General features: G+C 36.8%; 3 protein-coding genes across 3 annotated transcripts; 1 reads left to right on the top strand and 2 right to left on the bottom strand.

Moving 5' to 3' along the window:
* Positions 1-1,582: 1,582 nt before the first annotated feature.
* On the bottom strand, positions 1,583-10,095 carry LOC119083907. Its single transcript, XM_037193719.1, has 17 exons — positions 10,078-10,095; positions 9,543-9,631; positions 7,778-7,911; positions 7,658-7,734; positions 7,337-7,588; positions 7,126-7,280; positions 6,938-7,063; positions 4,558-4,721; positions 3,955-4,480; positions 3,586-3,893; positions 3,035-3,524; positions 2,614-2,805; positions 2,450-2,546; positions 2,239-2,365; positions 2,026-2,183; positions 1,853-1,954; positions 1,583-1,792 (listed from the first exon to the last, which is right to left on the bottom strand). Exons 1-17 carry the CDS (start codon positions 10,093-10,095, stop codon positions 1,655-1,657), a joined length of 3,153 nt encoding a protein of 1,050 aa, XP_037049614.1. The 3' UTR covers positions 1,583-1,654.
* A 3,320-nt stretch (positions 10,096-13,415) lies between these two features.
* On the top strand, positions 13,416-15,049 carry LOC119083579 (lipase member H-like). Its single transcript, XM_037193324.1, has 6 exons — positions 13,416-13,545; positions 13,606-14,148; positions 14,208-14,333; positions 14,471-14,560; positions 14,618-14,797; positions 14,854-15,049. Exons 1-6 carry the CDS (start codon positions 13,500-13,502, stop codon positions 14,943-14,945), a joined length of 1,077 nt encoding a protein of 358 aa, XP_037049219.1. The 5' UTR covers positions 13,416-13,499; the 3' UTR covers positions 14,946-15,049.
* Positions 14,852-16,089, bottom strand: LOC119083582 (chymotrypsin-2-like). The gene is made up of 6 exons (XM_037193328.1): positions 16,023-16,089; positions 15,567-15,943; positions 15,295-15,503; positions 15,091-15,225; positions 15,008-15,032; positions 14,852-14,947 (listed from the first exon to the last, which is right to left on the bottom strand). Coding segments are annotated over exons 1-5 (783 nt in total). The 5' UTR covers positions 16,084-16,089; the 3' UTR covers positions 14,852-14,947; positions 15,008-15,031.
* Positions 16,090-19,280: the final 3,191 nt, after the last annotated feature.

Below are 19,280 nucleotides of genomic sequence, written 5' to 3'. Positions count from 1 at the left end.
AATTTACATCAAAGCTCAATTTGTAAAGAATGACTCACAAACACTCGATTTACAAAGAGCGCCTGTAATTGGCCCATTTTATCATTCTTCAGATTATGGTCGAGACATGGTCGAGACTTCCACGAAGATTGAATTATGATGACAGCACAAAACAAGCTTTACGTAATTTGTGAACGATTCCCAAGTTCCACACTGTAATTAATCTCACAGAAAAAGGGATCAGTCAAAAACTCTCAAAAGAGTAAAAGTGACGCAAGTCCCTGTGCATACTCCCAAAACAACTGATATCGCTGGATGTGACGCATTCTGCGCTTGTACGCGAAAACTGTAACAGCAAAAATTTGACCAAAGAAATTCTAGAAACAAAATTTTACCAAAAAAATTTTGCGTCACAAAGTGGCAGATGATTCGGACGTATTAGGACGTATTCTTGCCTATTTTAAAAAATTTCTTGAAAGTACTTTCCTCAACATCTGCCACTTGTGACGCAAAATTTTTTTGGTAAAATTTTGTTTCTAGAATTTCTTTGGTCAAATTTTTCCTGTTACAGTTTTTGCGTACAAGCGCAGAATGCGTCACATCCAGCGATATCAGTTGTTTTGGAAGTATGCACAGGGACTTGCGTCACTTTTACTCTTTTGAGAGTTTTTGACTGATATCAGTTCTTTTGGAAGAATTAGTAGATTGAAAAAATTCGAAAAATTTGAAAAATTTGAAATAATTTGAAAAATTTTAAAAATGTGAAAAATTTTGAAAACTTTGAAAAAATTTTAAAATTTTCAAAATTTTTAAAAATTTAAAAAATTTTAAAAGTTTGAAAAATTTTAAAAATTCGAAAAATTTGAAAATTTAAAAAAAAAATGAAAAAATTTAGAAAATTTTGAAAAAATTTGAAAATTTTGAAAATTTTAAAAAAATTTAAAAAATGTAAAAAAATTTAAAAAAATTTAAAAAATTCTAAATTTAGGAAAAAAAAAATTGAGGCGAGCAGAGCTTACCAAAAGCGAACAAATTTGTTCTACCATACGCATCCACACACACATACTTAAAGGTGTTCTTATATGGGAGCTTCGAGGAGCCCTAGCTCCGAAACGAGGCCGGTTCCCCCCAAAGTTTTTTTCTGGGATGTCTTAGAATGACGACTAGAATCTACTCCCAAAATTTCTACAAAATCTAAAGAAGACTTTAGAAGATAGGAAACACGGACGGTCGGAAGGACGGACTAACAAAGTAACGTAGGATTTTTTCATTTCGTTTAAAGTACTGAAATCGACCAAAATGTATGGAAATTGGGCTTCTTGGAAGATTTTTTGCGTGGCCAAATTTTAAGCTGCAAGAACGTGTGATAGCTCGTTGAACTCGTACGGACGCCTAGTTTTTTTTAATGGTAATTTGGAGTCATTTGTCTTTGAATTGTAGAACTTCAATATTTGCTGTATATATGGTTCTGCAGTCTACGACAAAAATTTTTTTTTGAAATTCTTTCTAGTAATAGGACTTGCGTCACGGGCGCTATGCTGACGCGCGCCCATGATTCAGCGAGAGTAACGAAAAATCGAAGCTTACATCGTGAATGGAATATTTATTACGATAAAATGGGAAATTAGACTGGCGAATAAAACCAACACTCACAATTACATGTTAATTAAAAGTATTAGCAAAAGCTCAGCGGCCTCGTTGCTTTCAAGATTAACTTGACATTGTTACGAAGTATCGGATCCATTTGCGCCTGTTTCATCAGCGAAACGGTTTGTGAATGGGCCTTGGACAGTTGGTGCAAATCGGCGTAAAACTGAAACGAAAAATTTCCGATAATCCAATCCCTAGTATCACTCTAATCCGTCAAATGAACCTCCATTCCTTCGATTGCAATCGGATTGAAGCATGGCGAAACGTCTGTACAATCGATAAGGGATGCTTTCAGAGGGGTAACGTGGAGAGTGGAATGGCTTGGCTGGAAAAGAGTACGAAATATGAGTTATTCCGAAATACGTTCCGGAAACAGTGGAAGATGAGAAATCTAACGGTTTTTCGATTTTCAACAATTTCACGCATTAGTAGAACACAAGAACGTCGGCCAGACATAAAATTCCATCGAGACCAAGTGAAATTGTGGGTCAATGCAACAGCTGCCATACAGTCGTACAAGTGCGATTCCATCACATAGTGCTTTTCGCATGTCCCTACAACAAATAACTAACAAAGTCACCATCGTTCAAATGCTTTTCCAGAACCAACCTTCTGCATAACAAAATGCATCATCTTCCGGGAACAGATTGAGACCGGCTGATGTGAACGTGTTTTTGAGATCATCGAAACTCATGGCGTTACCAATGACATCTTGGATGATTGTAGAAATTCCACCCTTCAAACGAAACGGTAATAATATGCAGGAAGTGAGGATCCCCGTTCAATGCTTTCAATTTCAATTTCAAAACTTGTATCTTACCTGAAACGAGTTCAGTGTGATGCCTTTATTCGAAATAGACAATTCGATGTTGACTACCGATGCGGACAAACTGAACAAAATTGTGTTAGGAACAGTCCTGTGGGAAAGCAGAAACGTTGTGCTCTCGTACAATACATTGTGAAGGGACAAATTTGCAAATTTACGATTTTATGTCCGGCTTCAACTCCCATGTTTGAAATGGTAAGTTACTGTGCCAATTAATCGCTAATCCGAAGCATCCAAGCCGACCAATTTTGAATTGAATGGCCAATTTATCTTCATTAAATTTTGCATCATGCACGTCCCTTGAACTCCATCGTCCAATGGTACAGTCTTCGTCATCCGACGACGAATCACTACAGAGAATTTCAGAAGATTTTTCAATTCATCATTATCAATAAAAGTGTAAAGCAGGTATGGTCGATCGTTCGCCCGGAGGACATAAAAATTTGATTTACGCACTCAAACGCACTCATTTTCATATTATTTTGACATAATTTATGAATACGTTTAAGGTGAATTTGCCGATCGGCCATACCTGTTTTGTACTTTCATTGCATATTATTCCCAACGGTTGTGTCATACGTTTCAATTTCACCATTTTGGTCGACGCTACTGTCTTCACTTTCTTCCTCGGGAGGCTGTTCGTCACTTTTTTCCGGTTTTTTATTGAAGTTCCAAGGAAAGTCATTAGTTCGCAGAAATGAAATGGAAAAATCGGGTTCGGTTTCCAGTTCTTCTTCTTCAACTGACATCGATAAACTTTCCGATATCTCCTCCATTTGCTTCTCCGGGTACGGGTATTGTAATTCATTTAGTTCGTCCAAATCCTTCAGCAGCTTAGAGAACATGTAAACCTTTTTTATGGTATCGTTCGAACGTTCCGACGAATGGTTGGTATCGTTGGAGCAGCTGGTAACTATACTGGATGAACGGTCGATCTTCTCCACCACATTCAATTCACGTTTGATCGTTACTTTCGGGAAAAGGGGACGAGGGGAATTAGTTTCAATCAGAGCATGTTTGATATTGACTGAAGATGGTCTGGCAGTAATGGTTGATGGTTCTCTGGAATCTGATGATTTTTACACATTATGCAAAGTCTAACAAAAGGTTCAATGTGCAGTTGTATGAACCTTTCCGTGTACTTCTCAGCAATGAACTCCGACGACGATCACCGACTACCTTATCAATTTTAATACTGTATCCGTTCGGGAGACGTGGTACGACGAACTCTTGCATAATGCAATACATATCCAGTCCAGACGGTATGTTAAACAAATTGAAATCTTCGATGATCTTTGGCGGTGCGGATGTTTTGTGCTTGGATCTCGTTTTAGATTTCTTTTTACTCTTTTTTCGCTCAGAATGATTTGTCTCGTCGGGCCATTCCCATCGACATACGGTGGGTGGTTCGAACCACATGATTGTGTCTTCGGGAAGCCTGTCATAGATTTCATTATCCGTTTACATTGCTCTCGTACATTACTGGAATCGAACCATACTTAATAGTGGCCGATGCAAGTTTGTCCAAATTGGCTTCCATTTCTCTCATTTCTGCTTCAATTTCTTCCGGTAGTCTTCGAACTCCTGGCAGGACCGGCGCCGGTGGTTTGTAAGTTTGATGAAAATGTTTTCGTTGGAGGGAGTTCGGATATAAAACTGAAACGAAAGTGTTAATCGTCCGATATTCCCAATCGTAATTGCGGACGATTGGATCACCTGTTCGTAAATATTTTTTTGAATTCAATTTCATATCTTGCTGCGGTTGCTTAACATATTCAATGCAATAAATGCCTCCAACCATTCGGTATTTGCGGAGATTCACATCGAACTCTTTCAATTTGAGACCTTCGGGCCCCTTTTGTTTTCTCACCGATTTACTTAACTCGTCCTCGTATTCGGTGTAAATTTTCGTCACATCAATAATTCCATCGTTTTTCTTCGATTTGCCGTCTTCAGCATTTTCTTTGGCCGATTTTAGTATTTCCTTGCGCTTACGCCATTCCCTACGAGTAGCCATCCCTATGTCTAGGGATACAGAGAAAATTTCAATGTTACAAAAGTTTTTTGATCGATCTTTAGACTGTACTGGATTCATCTTGTACCTATTGTTGCGTCCACTTTAAACGGTATGTAATAGCTCGGACTGTAATCGCTGAAATGGTCATAGCTCAACCATAATACTCTGATAGCGGAATCTTTGCATTTAACAGACGGAGGAAGTGTGATCTCTAATTCCAGCAATGGAAATTCAATTTCAGTGTGACTTCTGTTGACGATTAGAATTCGAAAATGTTTAAATTTTATAAACGAACAGTTTGTGGAACAAAAAGTGATGTCACTGTGAACGAAAAGTGACGTGACCGGAACGAAAAGTGAAAGAAAAGGTGAGAGAAAAAGTTGTTTTTTGGACCATCCATCTATCTGGTGAGAGAAAGTGACGTTTTTGGTCCACCTGAAGCAAATAGTTATTTAGAAATTTCACTAAGAGCTCAAGGTGGAATTTCCTATTTCTCCCCGAGGTGAACACAACGTTTTTAATGCTTGCATTTTCGAAAATGAAAATCTGCATTTTTGTCCACTTTGAAGAAAATAAAATGAAATGCGTGTTTTGGTATTCAGCCATTTTAGATGAGAAAATGAAAATTTTCTCATAAAATATGGCTGAGCCCGCCATTTTAGGGGAGAAAATTATTATTTTCTCACCGCGCAGAATAACAACAAAACGTCATTTTCACAACGCTTCACAGTGGACAAAATAAGGATTTTCGCAACGCTAGCATGAAATAGTATATTACTATACAAGGGAAGGAATTTTATATTTCGTATCCAGATGGGCGAAAGCCATCGGACACTTTTACTCATCGTGATACTAAGGAGGGAAAGACTTTTACCTAGGGACGGAAAGTCCAATTTCCCTCCCTTGCAAAGGAAAACATATTTCATTCACTTCTTGTGCGAACAAGAATTTGAAGAATGTCACATTGAAACGAAGTGCTATGATTTTATATCATGGGCGCGCGTTAGCATAGCGCCCGTGACGCAAGTCCTATTACTAGAAAAAATTTCAAATTTTTTTTTGTCGTAGACTGCAGAACCATATATACAGCAAATATTGAAGTTCCACAATTCAAATACAAATGACTCCAAATTACCATTAAAAAAAACTAGGCGTCCGTACGAGTTCAACGAGCTATCACACGTTCTTGCAGCTTAAAATTTGGCCACGCAAAAAATCTTCCAAGAAGCCCCATTTCCATACATTTTGGTCAATTTCAGTACTTTAAACGAAATGAAAAAATCCTACGTTACTTTGTTAGTCCGTCCGTCCGTCCGTCCGTGTTTCCTATCTTCTAAAGTCTTCTTTAGATTTTGTTGAAATTTTGGGAGTAGATTCTAGTCGTCATTCTAAGACATTCCAGAAAAAAAAATTTGGGGGGAACCGGCCTCGTTTCGGAGCTTGGGCTCCTCGAAGTTTCCATATAGGCCCCATATAAGAACACCTTTAAGTGTGTGTGTGTGGATGGGTATGGTAGAACAAATTTGTTCGCTTTTGGTAAGCTCTGCTCGCCTCAATTTTTTTCCCTAAATTTAGAATTTTTTAAATATTTCAAAATTTTTTAAATTTTTCAAAATTTCTTTTAATTTTTTCAATTTTTTAATTTTTTCAAATTTTTTAATTTTTTCAAATTTTTCAAATTTTTTTTAATTTTTTCAAATTTTTAAAATTTTTCAAATTTTTCAAATTTTTCAAATTTTTCAAATTTTTCAAATTTTTCAAATTTTTCAAATTTTTCCAATTTTTTAAATTTTTCAAATTTCTCAAAATTCTTATTTTTTTAAAATTTTTCAAAATTTTCAACTTTTTCAATTTTTAAAATTTTTGAAATTTTTCAATCTAAAATGTAAGCAAAATAAAATGATCGAGTCTGGTTTTTGACAATTGAAATTCAAATGTCAAAAACCGGACACGATCATTTTACTTTGCTTTTAGCTTACTAATTCTTCCAAAAGAACTGATATCAGTCAAAAACATTCAAAAGAGTAAAAGTGACGCAAGTCCCTGTACATACTTCCAAAACAACTGATATCGCTGGAGGTGACGCATTCTGCGCTTGTACGCAAAAACTGTAACAGCAAAAATTTGACCAAAGAAATTCTAGAAACAAAATTTTACCAAAAAAATTTTGCGTCACAAGTGGCAGATGTTGAGGAAAGTACTTTAAAGAAATTTTTACGTCCTAATACGTCCGAATCATCTGCCACTTTGTGACACAACATTTTTTTGGTAAAATTTTGTTTCTAGAATTTCTTTGGTCAAATTTTTGCTGTTACAGTTTTTGCGTAGAAGCGCAGAATGCGTCACCTCCAGCGATATCAGTTGTTTTGGAAGTATGCACAGGGACTTGCGTCACTTTTACTCTTTTGAGTGTTTTTGACTGATAACTTATCAAAAAGCCACGGCCGCCACGGCTGATTGCATACCTTTCAAATTTTAACTTTTCTTTGGAATTCAATTGTGGCTGAGGAACTTCGCGTAGAGTCCAAATCTGAGATTTAAATATATCCGACTGATAAGCGTGTCTAGCCACTGTACCATTCTTGCTCAGTCTACAAAGGTATAATGACATAAATGACTGTACAGAGTATCAAATACCATCTAATTCGTTTACTCCATGTCGCGCTCAATGTTGGACAAAATTTTGAATGTGAAATCATCGATAAATTCCGAAATAGATGTTCGAAATGTGTGTTTGAGGACGTGCAAATCTTTGATAATTACCCTCGGCAATCCACTGTCGATCGCTTCGTCAATTTCGGCCAAGATCTGAAAATTAATCTGATTGAAATTGCATCAGAAGATTTATGGCAAAATTTCCGAACACCCAAAATTTCTCTAATTCGTTTGGAATAGGAATCGCCTAAGATGGGCTGTTTGGCCTTTAAATTGCTTCGTGTCAAATCGATTTTACTTTGATCCTGCGTTAAAATCGTTCTTTCGTCAATATTGAGCAGCCAATTTATTTCCTGTTTGTTTGAATGTTCATTTTGCAGTTTCCACATGTGCATGTACTTCCTTAAATCACCAGGATCGTAAGCATTTGGGAGACCGTTGCATCGCATATACCTTTCCCACTGGATGAATAGAGATACTTATATTCAGATTGACTTCTTAAATATGTATACCAATCGATCAAACGTTACTTCCTTTTCCTTTTCAATTTTTACACCAATTTCGTTGATGTGTTTTTTGTAGTCTAAAATTAAACCACAAACATAAACTGCAGATCAAGGTCGAACTCCTTATTACAGTAATGACATTACCACCAAAAAATTCGCAGCTATCCTTCAATTGCACTCTTCGTATTTTATTTTCCTGAATTTCCTGTTTCTGGCGCCTCTCAGCCTCAGCACGTTCCAACAATTTACGTTTCTGTTCCTCTTCATATTGTCGCTGCCTTTAAAGTTTGTGGAGAAAAATTGTTTCATTTTCTTCGATCGATACCAAGAAAAGGACTAAACGAGCCATCAGAACAGTCGGAGCGTCTGCTGCGACTGAGCCCCGTACAAACCCGTATATCTATTGCGTACGTGACCCTAGTGCGTCTGTCACCCTACTTTGACCGTAGACCTATTGCACCCGTAAACGTAGTTGAAGTCAAATTATTATGAAATGTGTACATCTTAGAAATTGCGCATAGCGCAATTACGAAGCCCCGTACGACGTTCTTTTCAAATAAAACAAAAATTTCAAATAGCCAACGCACTGCTCCTAGCATGAACATAAGAAATATTTGGAGGCTGATGAAGTCACAGTAGGCACTGCGTTTCTTTCGTAAAGATAGATGACTTGTTTTCGTTGTATGAGTTAAAACACACAATACAATCAATCTTAAGCGGTAGCTCTCATCACAAAAGCCTCCAAATTGGACATTTGTCAAAGTAGTGTTCATGCTAGGAGCAGTGCGTTGAAATAGCCCTAAAATTTAAATTTATTTAGTTTAAATACACATAGGGCCCTAGTAGCGGCCTTAGTCCGAGGACCCAAATTTATTTTTTTTTCAACAACATTCTATTCGGCCTTTGATTACCTTCCAAATGAAACAAAAATTACGAAAAACGGATGAAATTTGCTCGAGTTATATGTAAAATACACATAGGGCCCTAGTAGTGGCCTTAGTCCGAGGACCCAAATTTAATTTTTTTTCAACAACTTTCTATTCGACGTTCGATTACCTTCCAAATGAAACAAAAATTACGAAAAACGGATTAAATTTGCTCGAGTTATATGTAAAATACACATAGGGCCCTAGTAGTGGCCTTAGTCCGAGGACCCAAATTTAATTTTTTTTCAACAACTTTCTATTCGACGTTCGATTACCTTCCAAATGAAACAAAAATTACGAAAAACATATGAAATTTACTCGAGTTATATGTAAAATACACATAGGGCCCTAGTAGCTTTTCACTTCTAAGGCCCTAACTCACGGTCCACTCACCCGATTTTAAAAAACTTTTTTTTCCTGGATTGGTATTGACAATACCTATCATTTGCCGTGTCATTTACATTTCCATCGTTTATTTTGCCATAAATATCACCAAAAGACCTTAAATCACTTAGGTGGCCCTAACTCACGAAGGGCCGACCCGAATATGCCCATCTTCGAACTTAGCCTCACTATTTTGACTATCTTTCAGGGAAAAAAAAAATTTGAGATCGGATTTGATTTACTCAAGATATCGACGTGACAGACGGACAGACAGACGGCCCAAATTTTTATTGCGGATTCGTCATCTATGAACATAGGCAAACACTTTGCCCTTACCGTCTGCTTCGAATTCCATCAATTACACACGGCATCGTAATCCTATAAGCCCCTTCGTACTTCGTACGGGGCTAAAAATAGCAAGAACACTGAAGACTTGAGTCTCAATTCCCCCTAATCCTCTCAAGTCCGCGCTGCTATGTTAAAAGGCTACAGCTAGTGAGACGACACTACTCATAGAAAGACTTTCGTACTATCAAGGCCGTGTCATAATGCGTCAAAATACAGTCGTCCAATAGGACTGTATGTTAATATAAGATCACCTTTCCTTTTCCAGTTCTATACGAGCAGCTTCTGCACGTTCAGCTTCGATTCGTGCTTTCTCCTTTTTGGTCAACTTTTTTTTCGGTGCCTAGCGCAGTTGGAATTTTTTGATTATTAACTGCAATATTGTCTGGTCGAGCCATTTCCATTACCATTTCTCACGTTTTCGGTTGGGAAAGTTCTCTTTTAGTTTTCAATATTTCTTTGGTGACTTATTGTACTAATAACTAGAAAAGCCAACAAAACGAGTGAAACTATGAAAAATAACACTCGTAACCAAGTGCGAAGAGAATATCGATTTATTTAAGGAATGAGAGCAAAACCACAAGACAAGCACGTTGTGTACACGCGCATTTTTCAACAGTGGTTTCATTATACGAATTAAAACTAATGATTAGGAGACACAAAGCGAAGATGGATATGACATCTGCTCTGGCTAATGACAAACGATTCCTTCATAGTAAAATACTTGTTAAAACGATTGAAGTGATTGTACATTACTTATCAATGGGACACATGATGGGAAGGTACTACTTGTGTGACTTGTCCCATTGACAAGTAAAGTCAACTCAAAGACTCAAAGTCTTTTAGTAAATTTTCGGAGCCAGTAGTAAAATTTTACCTCACGCTTTGGAGTAAAAAGAATCACTTCGCTTCAAACAAATCAAAATACACTGTAGAGAGGTTTCCAGCATGAGCCGGAAGCGAGTGTTGAGAATTTTACTTCTATTTTTGATTGCCAGTTGGCCGTATTGATGCTTCTACAAACATTGGTGACTGGAAGGGATATTCTCCCCGCACTTACAGTGCCAGACACTGCTGTTCTAACTACTTTGAGAAATAAACACATTGCTTAGGGCTGTTGCCCGTTTAACGTTCAAGTTTATTCTGATCTTTTTCTTCACAAATGTCCCGTATTTATACCTAAAAGCACGGGTAGTTTGCGTCGATGTTCTGATTTTCTACGTAGTGAAATCACTCTCCATAAATGTTAAGTTTAGCATAAGTTAGGAATGTATTAAAAAGTGTAAATGTATCCACACATTTCGAAACTACTCTTTGGCTCGTATACCTATATTCACAGCTTGTGCGCAAAACTGGTAATTTGTCAGAATAAAACTATTTTTCGCTGTTCGAATTTTGAAAATAGCTGTTTTTGCACCTTACACATAATGACGATTTTACATGCTGACGTTCTCAAGAAAAAATGACGTCAAAAACGTCAAATTATTATTTTTTACTCAAAAGCGATAGGAAACATTTTTTACCCGCGAAGTAACTAGGACTTAAGAGTTTGTGTGCTTAATACTCTAATTTTTTTTAGCAATGTAAAAGTGACAGATCTGACAGATGCAAAATTTTTCTTTGCTTCTTTGACTTTTGAACAAAAGAAAAACTTTACATCTGTCACTTTTATATTGCTATGAAATCAAGCCAAAATCTTGATTTCCACTTACGAAAATGCACTCAGTTTTTACTCCGTTTACACTTTAAACAAAAGAAAAGATTCGTGGTTTAGCTAAATGGATGTAAAGCGGAGTGGTGTTTTTTGTAAGTGGAAATCAAGCTTTAAGCTGCAATCGCAGTGAAGAAAAGCATGCCGCGTTGCCTCCGTTTACTCGACAGATCGTTTTTAACAATAAGAAAGAGGATCGGACAAAGCGGAATGCTTTTTTTTGACTGCCTGGGGACCTTTAGGACCGCAATCTGCTGAAGTTACCAAGGTTTCGAAACCAGCTTTCGCAATTAAACTAATTTGGTTTCCTTTGTTCGGTATCGCTACATTGTACAAGTATTCGGTTTACGATAGATTTATAGTTGTTAAGCACACAAAGAGACCATTAAAAATTTAATATGCATGACTTGAGTCGTCCTTTTCCCGATTCGTTAAAATGTTGCAACATTAAAAACCAACAATGTCATGCGCGACCACGATAAATAAATAAATAAATTCACCCAAGAAATTCAAAATGTTTTTGAAAAAGACAAACTTATTGAAAACGGTAGGTAAGCCAACGAAAATGTTTTAGTACATTTTAGCTAATATCCCGAAAATAGTTTTTTTTTTTCTCATCTTTTCTTTATTTTTTACTGAGAAGAATTTTTAGAGACAACATATAAATACAATTGGCACACGTTTTTCGTATAATATAAATAATGGGATAATAGAGACAGAGGTAATATACCTCGATGCTTTGAAAATGATGACGAAAATATTAATTTGAGAATTTTAATGTTGACCATCTGTTCGGTTTTCGTTCAACTGTTAGGCAGTTTTGCTAATTTTTATTCTATTTTGGTTCTTTTTTGCAGATGAACATTCATCTTTAGATTTAGGTGAAGGCACTGTGACAATGAAAGCATATGAAAATGCTTGTAGGTAACAGAAAAAGTTACAATGAATAAGGTTCCGAACAGAACCATTTTTCAGGTCATTTGTCAGGTGAAAGGGTGTGAATAGGGATTCTCTATTAGGGAAGGCCCGAATTGCGCGTTTTTGTCGATCAAACAAAGCCTGATGGGTCGTCAGCTGAGGTTTGTTTGTCCCAAAGTTGTTCCCTGAGAGTGGTGCCAGTTATCAAATGGTACATAACAATCACTAAAATATCTGAGGACCAATGTGTTTTTGATTGGTCGAAAGATTCTTCATACAAAAGGTCATTTTATTCTGCATTTGATGATAAAGGCGTGAAAATTGCACCATCGATACAGATTGAAATTCTGAGCATTTTTGGGTTGGTACCCGAAAATTTCCGCTCCATATGCTCCCCTGACCCCCTTCAAAGTTTTCGATGTAGAGGTAACTTTGATGAATTTCTGTGAAGCGAATATTAAAGCCACATATGCCATATGGGGCTCAAATGAAAGCTAAACGTTCAAAAAATTTTTAGTTGAAAAAAATTTCCCAACTTTTCCGTCATTCACACAGTTTTTCCGATTTTCCGAAAAATTGAAATTTTAAATTTAAGGTTAAAGTTGAAGGATTTTTTAAATTTGTTCTAAAAGTTTTTTTTTTCTTGATATTATTGTTTACAATCGAAATTCCAGACTTTTTCCCATACAAACCATATTTCGATTTTCGCACATGGAGCAACCATGTTCAATTTTCATCAAAAGTTTTGACCCTTTTGCATGGCAATTTTTTTCCGCCAATTTTTTTCTTCTTCGATTTTTAATCTGATTTTTGGTGAGTTTGCTTAGAATGATCTAAAAACAAAATAAAACCACTTTTTCGATTTAAAAAAAATTATTTAGACCTCGAAATCTGCTAAAATACGCGAATTTCCCACAGTTGGCGAACTTTGCCCAGCACTACAACACCTATAATGGACTCAGACATCCAAAAAATTACTTGTATCGCAAAGCTGTGACCCTCAGCTTTCAAATGATACCAAACACTCCACCTGTTGATGAAAAAAGTATGACCTTAAATTTAAAGTTTCAATTTTTCGGAAAATCGGAAAAACTGTGGAAAGAAGGGAAAATTTGTGAAATTTTTTTCAACTAAAAAAACTTTGAACGTTTAGCTTTCATTTGAGCCCCATATGGCATATGTGGCTTCAATATTCGCTTCACAGAAATTCATCAAAGTTACCTCTACATCGAAAACTTTGAAGGGGGGTCAGGGGAGCATATGGGGCGGAAATTTTGGGGTATCTATCCAAAAATGCTCAGAATTTCAATCTGTATCGATGGTGCAATTTTCACGCCTTTATCATCAAATGCACAAAAAAATCAGTTTGGACCTTCACTATGATATTAGACAAGTACGTGATACTTGATAAGGTACGCAGAGTTTACGGTAGTACAAACAATAGAGACGCTGCGATTGTTTAGTTTCGTACAATTTGAGACAATATTGGTAGGCATAAAAAAACTGATAATTCCTTTTGAAGATAAGACCAAATCTCTGTTATAAATAGGTGCGCGATTAAATGTAAATACTCATCAATAAAATGTATCTTTCCTTCGTTATATTGTTTGTGTTATTAGGAGCTGGCGGTGAGAAAGAACAAAGAAAGTGACAAACCAAATTGTGGCGGTAACAATTTACATTTTTAGTTACGCCAATTCCAATCCATTCTGATCATGATCAAGATATCGAGAAGGAATTTAAGGTCAATGTGTCACTAGAATCGAAGGAAGAAGACTGGCAATTGGTGCCAGACTCTGATGGTAAACTTCACCTGGTTGATATCAAAAACGATGATATTATGGTGATCGAACCATCGTTTGTCGCCATCAACGATATGATCTTTCGTCTGTGGACTAGATCGAATCCGAACGCAGGACAAATAATTCAAATCCATAACAATGCACAACTTGCTTCGAGCAATTTCAGTCCTACACTTCAAACTCGTTTCCATTGTCATGGATGGGGAACCGGTGGTCCGAACATGGGTTCAAACATCAGACAAGCTTTGTTAGCTCGAGCAGATTTTAATATTTTTATTGTTGATTGGGGTGCAGGATCGAATACTCTCAATTACATAACGGCACGCAATCGGGTCAATGAAGTTGGAGCAGTGGTCGCTCAATTCATTGATTGGATCAATGTGAATGGGGTACCGTTTTCAGCCATTACAGTAATTGGATCTAGCTTGGGTTGGCCGGAACATTTCGATTGAGGTTTACCGTTTGTTTAATTCAATGATCTAATTAAGGTGCGCATGTTGCTGGAGCTGCCGGAAAAAGAACTAGTCGAGGACGTGTCCATGCAGTCGTTGGTCTTGATCCAGCTGGCCCTTTGTTTTCTCTTGATCAACCAGCTGATCGAATGCATCATACAGGTAAAAAAAAGCTTGGACTTTTCGACACTCATCGATGGTTCCCCTTAATAAAAATATGAAACGAGGGCAGATCGAAAAACGTTACAAAATTTCTTGTCGTCAGAGTATCTTAAATAGTAAAACTTATCAATTCACAGACGCTGACTATGTCGAAAGTATTGTAACCGACGGTGGACGATTAGGATTTGAACATCCCGTTGGTCATGCCAATTTTTATCCTAATTGGGGTAAATAATTCTGACGAAGACGAATGTTGGCGCATGAAAAAAAGAAGATTTTTATAGGATTCCAACAGCCCGGTTGCGGGGAAGATCTGGTTGGTAATTGTGGACACAGTCTACCCAGTCATTTTTTGTCGGCTTCGATAAATCCAGCTAATGTGTTCGGAGCAATAAGATGCAGAAATCTTGACGACATCCGACAAAGGAATTGTGTTGTTAGTGGTGCAAGCAGGCGTATGGGAGGTAAATTTTAAATGAGATCAACAGAAAGGGAATCGTTACACAAACTCGATTTTCAGGCGAGCCGATAATGGATGGGGCTGGTATTATCGGTAGTGTCTATCTGCTGCATACACATGCGGAGTATCCTTTTGCCCAAGGACCAAGATAAAGTTACACCTCCACTATGGCTGACGATAAATTTTGTTAATGAAATAGTTCTGAAACCTTAACATTGCTGCCGATTTCGCTTAAAATTTTCTTTTATTTAGTCCACACCAAATCACATCACTTAGTCTTTAAGATAGTCTTGAATCCAACTGTAAAAGAAGGACACTCTGACATAAATATCCGGCGTACCAAAACCGCATTTTCTCGATCGTGAAACAATTCCAACAAGAATTTGTTTGCGTACATCGACAAGTGGCCCACCTGAATCCCCATTGCAAAATCTATAAAAAAAAATGTTTGGACTCTATGAGCAGGCAGTTCTCAACGAAAAAGAATAATAATTTCCACACCCTTGCTCAATTCGTGAAAACGCACAGATGTCCGTTTGCGTCACATCCCAATTGAATTGACATTCGGAATCGCTTAACGTACGTTGATGTAGTTCTTGAAGATGAATTGGATCTTCACCGTCAGCATTTCCTCCCATTTTACCCCATCCTGTTACTACACAATCAGTACCGATGCTAGTTTCCACATTAGTATAAGCAATTGGTTCAACCTTGAATGAAGAGCAATCGAAATAAAAATCGGAACACCGCCATTATTCGAATTGTGTTCGCACTCTTTTCGGAATAAAGGTAATTTCCGTTGCTGCGGTAATGATTCCGATATCGTAGTTTTGATCCTTCGCAGTATACTTTGGATGAGTTCGGTTGTTACTGAGAAAATAGCGTAAACCGTTACCATTTAAGCTAAGTGATCCAACAAATACTGAGTAGAATTCTTGCGGTATGGGCAAATCATCCGAATCGGTCAAGCAATGCGCTGCAGTCACCACAACACGATTGGTAATAATTGACCCTCCGCACCAATGGCCCCAATCGTTAAATGTGTTGGCCATATCTTTACGACCATAAACTGTTGCATTCACTTGTAGTGAAACTTGGTATGGATATGGTTTTGTTGCAGGCTGTCCCCCGCTGATTCTGGAATTTATAACTGGACGAAATGAGTTTCGCTGTTGTGTTATTCACTAGACGTTCATTGGACTGATGCTGTGTCTCAGTCCGTTGCTTACCAACATTTTGACCATTCAGAACAAGCACGGCAATGTGCAGGAAAAACAATTTTAAAAACATTTCTGCTTGAAATTCGATTGTGAAATGGTCCCATTGATCTCATTGATTTTATATAAATTTCCTTTAAGAGGCACCGGCACTTAGCTACAATTGTAGCCTACATTTGCGTGTTTGATATTTCAATTTTGTTAATATTATTTCATCAGAATCCTTTTTGAAAAATGTACGACCGCAATTCCGACCACGAATCTGTTAGCTTTAAATAAAAATTAGTTTTGGTTGTAGTCGTTTTGATCAACTCGGAGGAAAGTGAGCAGTTTGATGAAATTTTCATAAACTGCTCATTGTTCTCAGAGCTGGTCAAATTGCTACAACCAAATCTATTTTCTGTTGAAAGCTAACACATTCGTGGTCGGAATTGCGGTCGTACATTTTTGAAAAGGGATTCTGGTGGAAAGATATCATCAAAAGTAAACTAAAATCCAGTATTTAAAAATAGCCCTAATGTATGCTTTTCGGCAAAGTACCGGTGCCTCTTAAGACGAATCAACACAACGCTAAATTTTTGCGAAAATCAAAAAATCCAAAAAAACGATATTATCGCCCAAAAAATTTTCATCCAGGACGATAATATCGTCTAAATTGGAAAATTCTAAAATATTGTCTGGACGATAGTATCGTTTTCTGGACGATATTATCGTTCAGAAAACGATACTATCGTTTTCTGGACGATATTACCGTTCTAGAAAATCTAATGGATATTTTCGTTTTCAGTACGATAATATCGTCCAAAACGATAATATCGTCCTGGGCGATATTATCGTTTTCTTAAATGATAATATCGTCCAGCACGATACTATCGTTTAAAAAAACGATAATATCGCCCAGGACGATATTATCGTTTAGTTTTGGGTGGTAATATTGTCCAGGACTCAATTTTACTCAGAGGTGCAGCAAGAACCGAATTCTCTTCCAAAATATCAAAAAACAATTGTCAGAGGAAATCACCTACACATCAGTGTTTAAAAAAGGCGTTTAGTTCGTCCCTAAATAATTCATCTTTTTACGAAATGAATACCAACTTTGATTGTACATAAAAAGCGTTTTAACACGCCGAGCGATCCGGCCCATTGCCCCGGAGCGAAGCGGAGGGCCGCAATGCGAGCCGGGCGCCGGAACGGTGTCGGAACTTAGGAGTTAATTTTTTTTTCTCGCATCGTCTCATAATTAGTCTGTGTAATTTTTCTGTATAAAATTTAAATTTACGGAACCAAATGAATCAATTTTTAATATATATTTGCCGTCTATAAACCTACAAGATTTTGTGTTTCGTCTTCAACAACCATCCAGAACGATAATATCGCCCAGGACGATATTATCGTCTAGAATTTTTATTTTAAATTAAATTAAAAACGATATTTTCATCCAGGACGATATTATCGTCAAAAATACGATATTATCGTTTTTTGAACGATAATATCGTTTTTTAGACGATAGTATCATCAAAAAAACGATAGTATCGTCCAAAAAAACGATATTATCGTTTAAAAACGATATTATCGTTTTTTTAAACGATAATATCGTCAAGAGAACGATAATATCGTCCTGAAAATATTTTAAAATTTATAATTTTAGACGATATTATCGTCCTGTATGAATTTTTTTTAGACGATATTATCGTTTTTTAGACGATACTATCGTCCAAAAAACGATACTATCGTCCAAAAAACGATACTATCGTCCAAAAAACGATACTATCGTTTTTTAGACGATACTATCGTCTAAAAAACGATAATATCGTTACTGACGATATTGACCGTGCAGTTATGTCGCCTCACCATAACTTCGCATCCGCGTCCTTTCTAAAAAATTGTGTCAAAAAGTGCATTGGCTTTGAGTAACAATGATAAATGTTTGTGGTGGTGTAACCTACTTCACGAAAATTGACAAAATTTCTGAGTTTTCTTACAGAAGGCTACATCACCGCAAACATTAATATTATTGTTAATGACAGCCAACACATCTTCAGACGAAACGATGGTCCCGTTTTTTTTTTTTTTTAAATAAAAGCCCCGGATACGAAGTTATCATCGAAAAAATATTATTTTTTCGCACAAATTTAGGCTATAATTTAACGTTGCGTCGTTTCGTCTTAAAATAAGGTATTGTCATTGTCGTAAAACAAAATGGGATTCAATTAGTACGCTATCAACTTGATAGTACTAAGTAGGTCAAGCTTACAGATTTGCAATGTTGTTTCAGTTGGTAAGGTAAATATCGATCGAATTAATATTATCAGGGCCGGTTGTGGAGAAAATGTTTTCTCGAATTTTCTTGAAATAGTTTTTTGAAAAATTCGAGGAATTGATCTACAACAAAGTAGTTAATCTATCAGCTATGAGCATAATATTGCGAACGATTTGTTACAAACAATCGAATGCCATCCACTATGATTCTTGTGAACCGTTTTTTTCTGAAGAACCGATGGATACCTGAATACAACCGGTACTTTTGGTTAACTTCATAGTATAACTATGGTTAGTCCAGGTTCTTATATGTCGAGGTCTAGGTTACACGTGATCGAGCAAAAATTTGACAATGGGATATGATAGAAGGGTAAGGGGTCAAAGTTTTGTTTATGAGTATCGCGAACTTAGAGTAATCATGTCCGGAGCGATAGCGGAGGACTTGACGCAGTCTAACTTCCAAAAAAAGAACGAAGAAATTTTTTTGAGACGCGGCAACTATATATAGGCGAGAATTTAAGTTTCTTTCCTTTGGCCTGTATCACCACAAATCCTATTCTATCTTATTCGCGCTTCAAATACGAGCAAAACGAGCTATCACTCGACTATGTAACTTTAAAATTGCCGGAGATACATCGTTTTGAAGTTGGTCATTTTGATAGAAAATGCACCAAATTAACGTTTTCCAAACAATCAAAATCTTTCAACTTACTCTAGATCTATCTATCTATCTGTCTATCTATCTGTCTATCTATCTGTCTCTCTATCGACGGTCGATCTCGGAAACTAGTCAGCCAATCTCCATGAAATTTTGCAGGAACCTCAGGGTAGGCATAAAAATGAAAATGTGATACGCCATTACCCCAGGAAAAACCAGAATTTTGTTTTATTGGCCTCGAAGTGGTTTCTGAGTGTGGTTTTCGAGGGTCGGGAACGCGTTTTCGGCTGTAGCTTAGCTGTATTGAAACCTACAGAGGCGTGCGACCCATCAAATGAAAGGTATTCGAACAA

The sequence above is a fragment of the Bradysia coprophila genome, unplaced genomic scaffold (genome assembly GCF_014529535.1).
Source record: "Bradysia coprophila strain Holo2 unplaced genomic scaffold, BU_Bcop_v1 contig_70, whole genome shotgun sequence".
NCBI classification, from domain to species: Eukaryota; Metazoa; Arthropoda; class Insecta; order Diptera; family Sciaridae; genus Bradysia; species Bradysia coprophila.
Note: the sequence above shows the minus strand (reverse complement) of the source record. Positions and strands in the feature narration are given on the sequence as shown.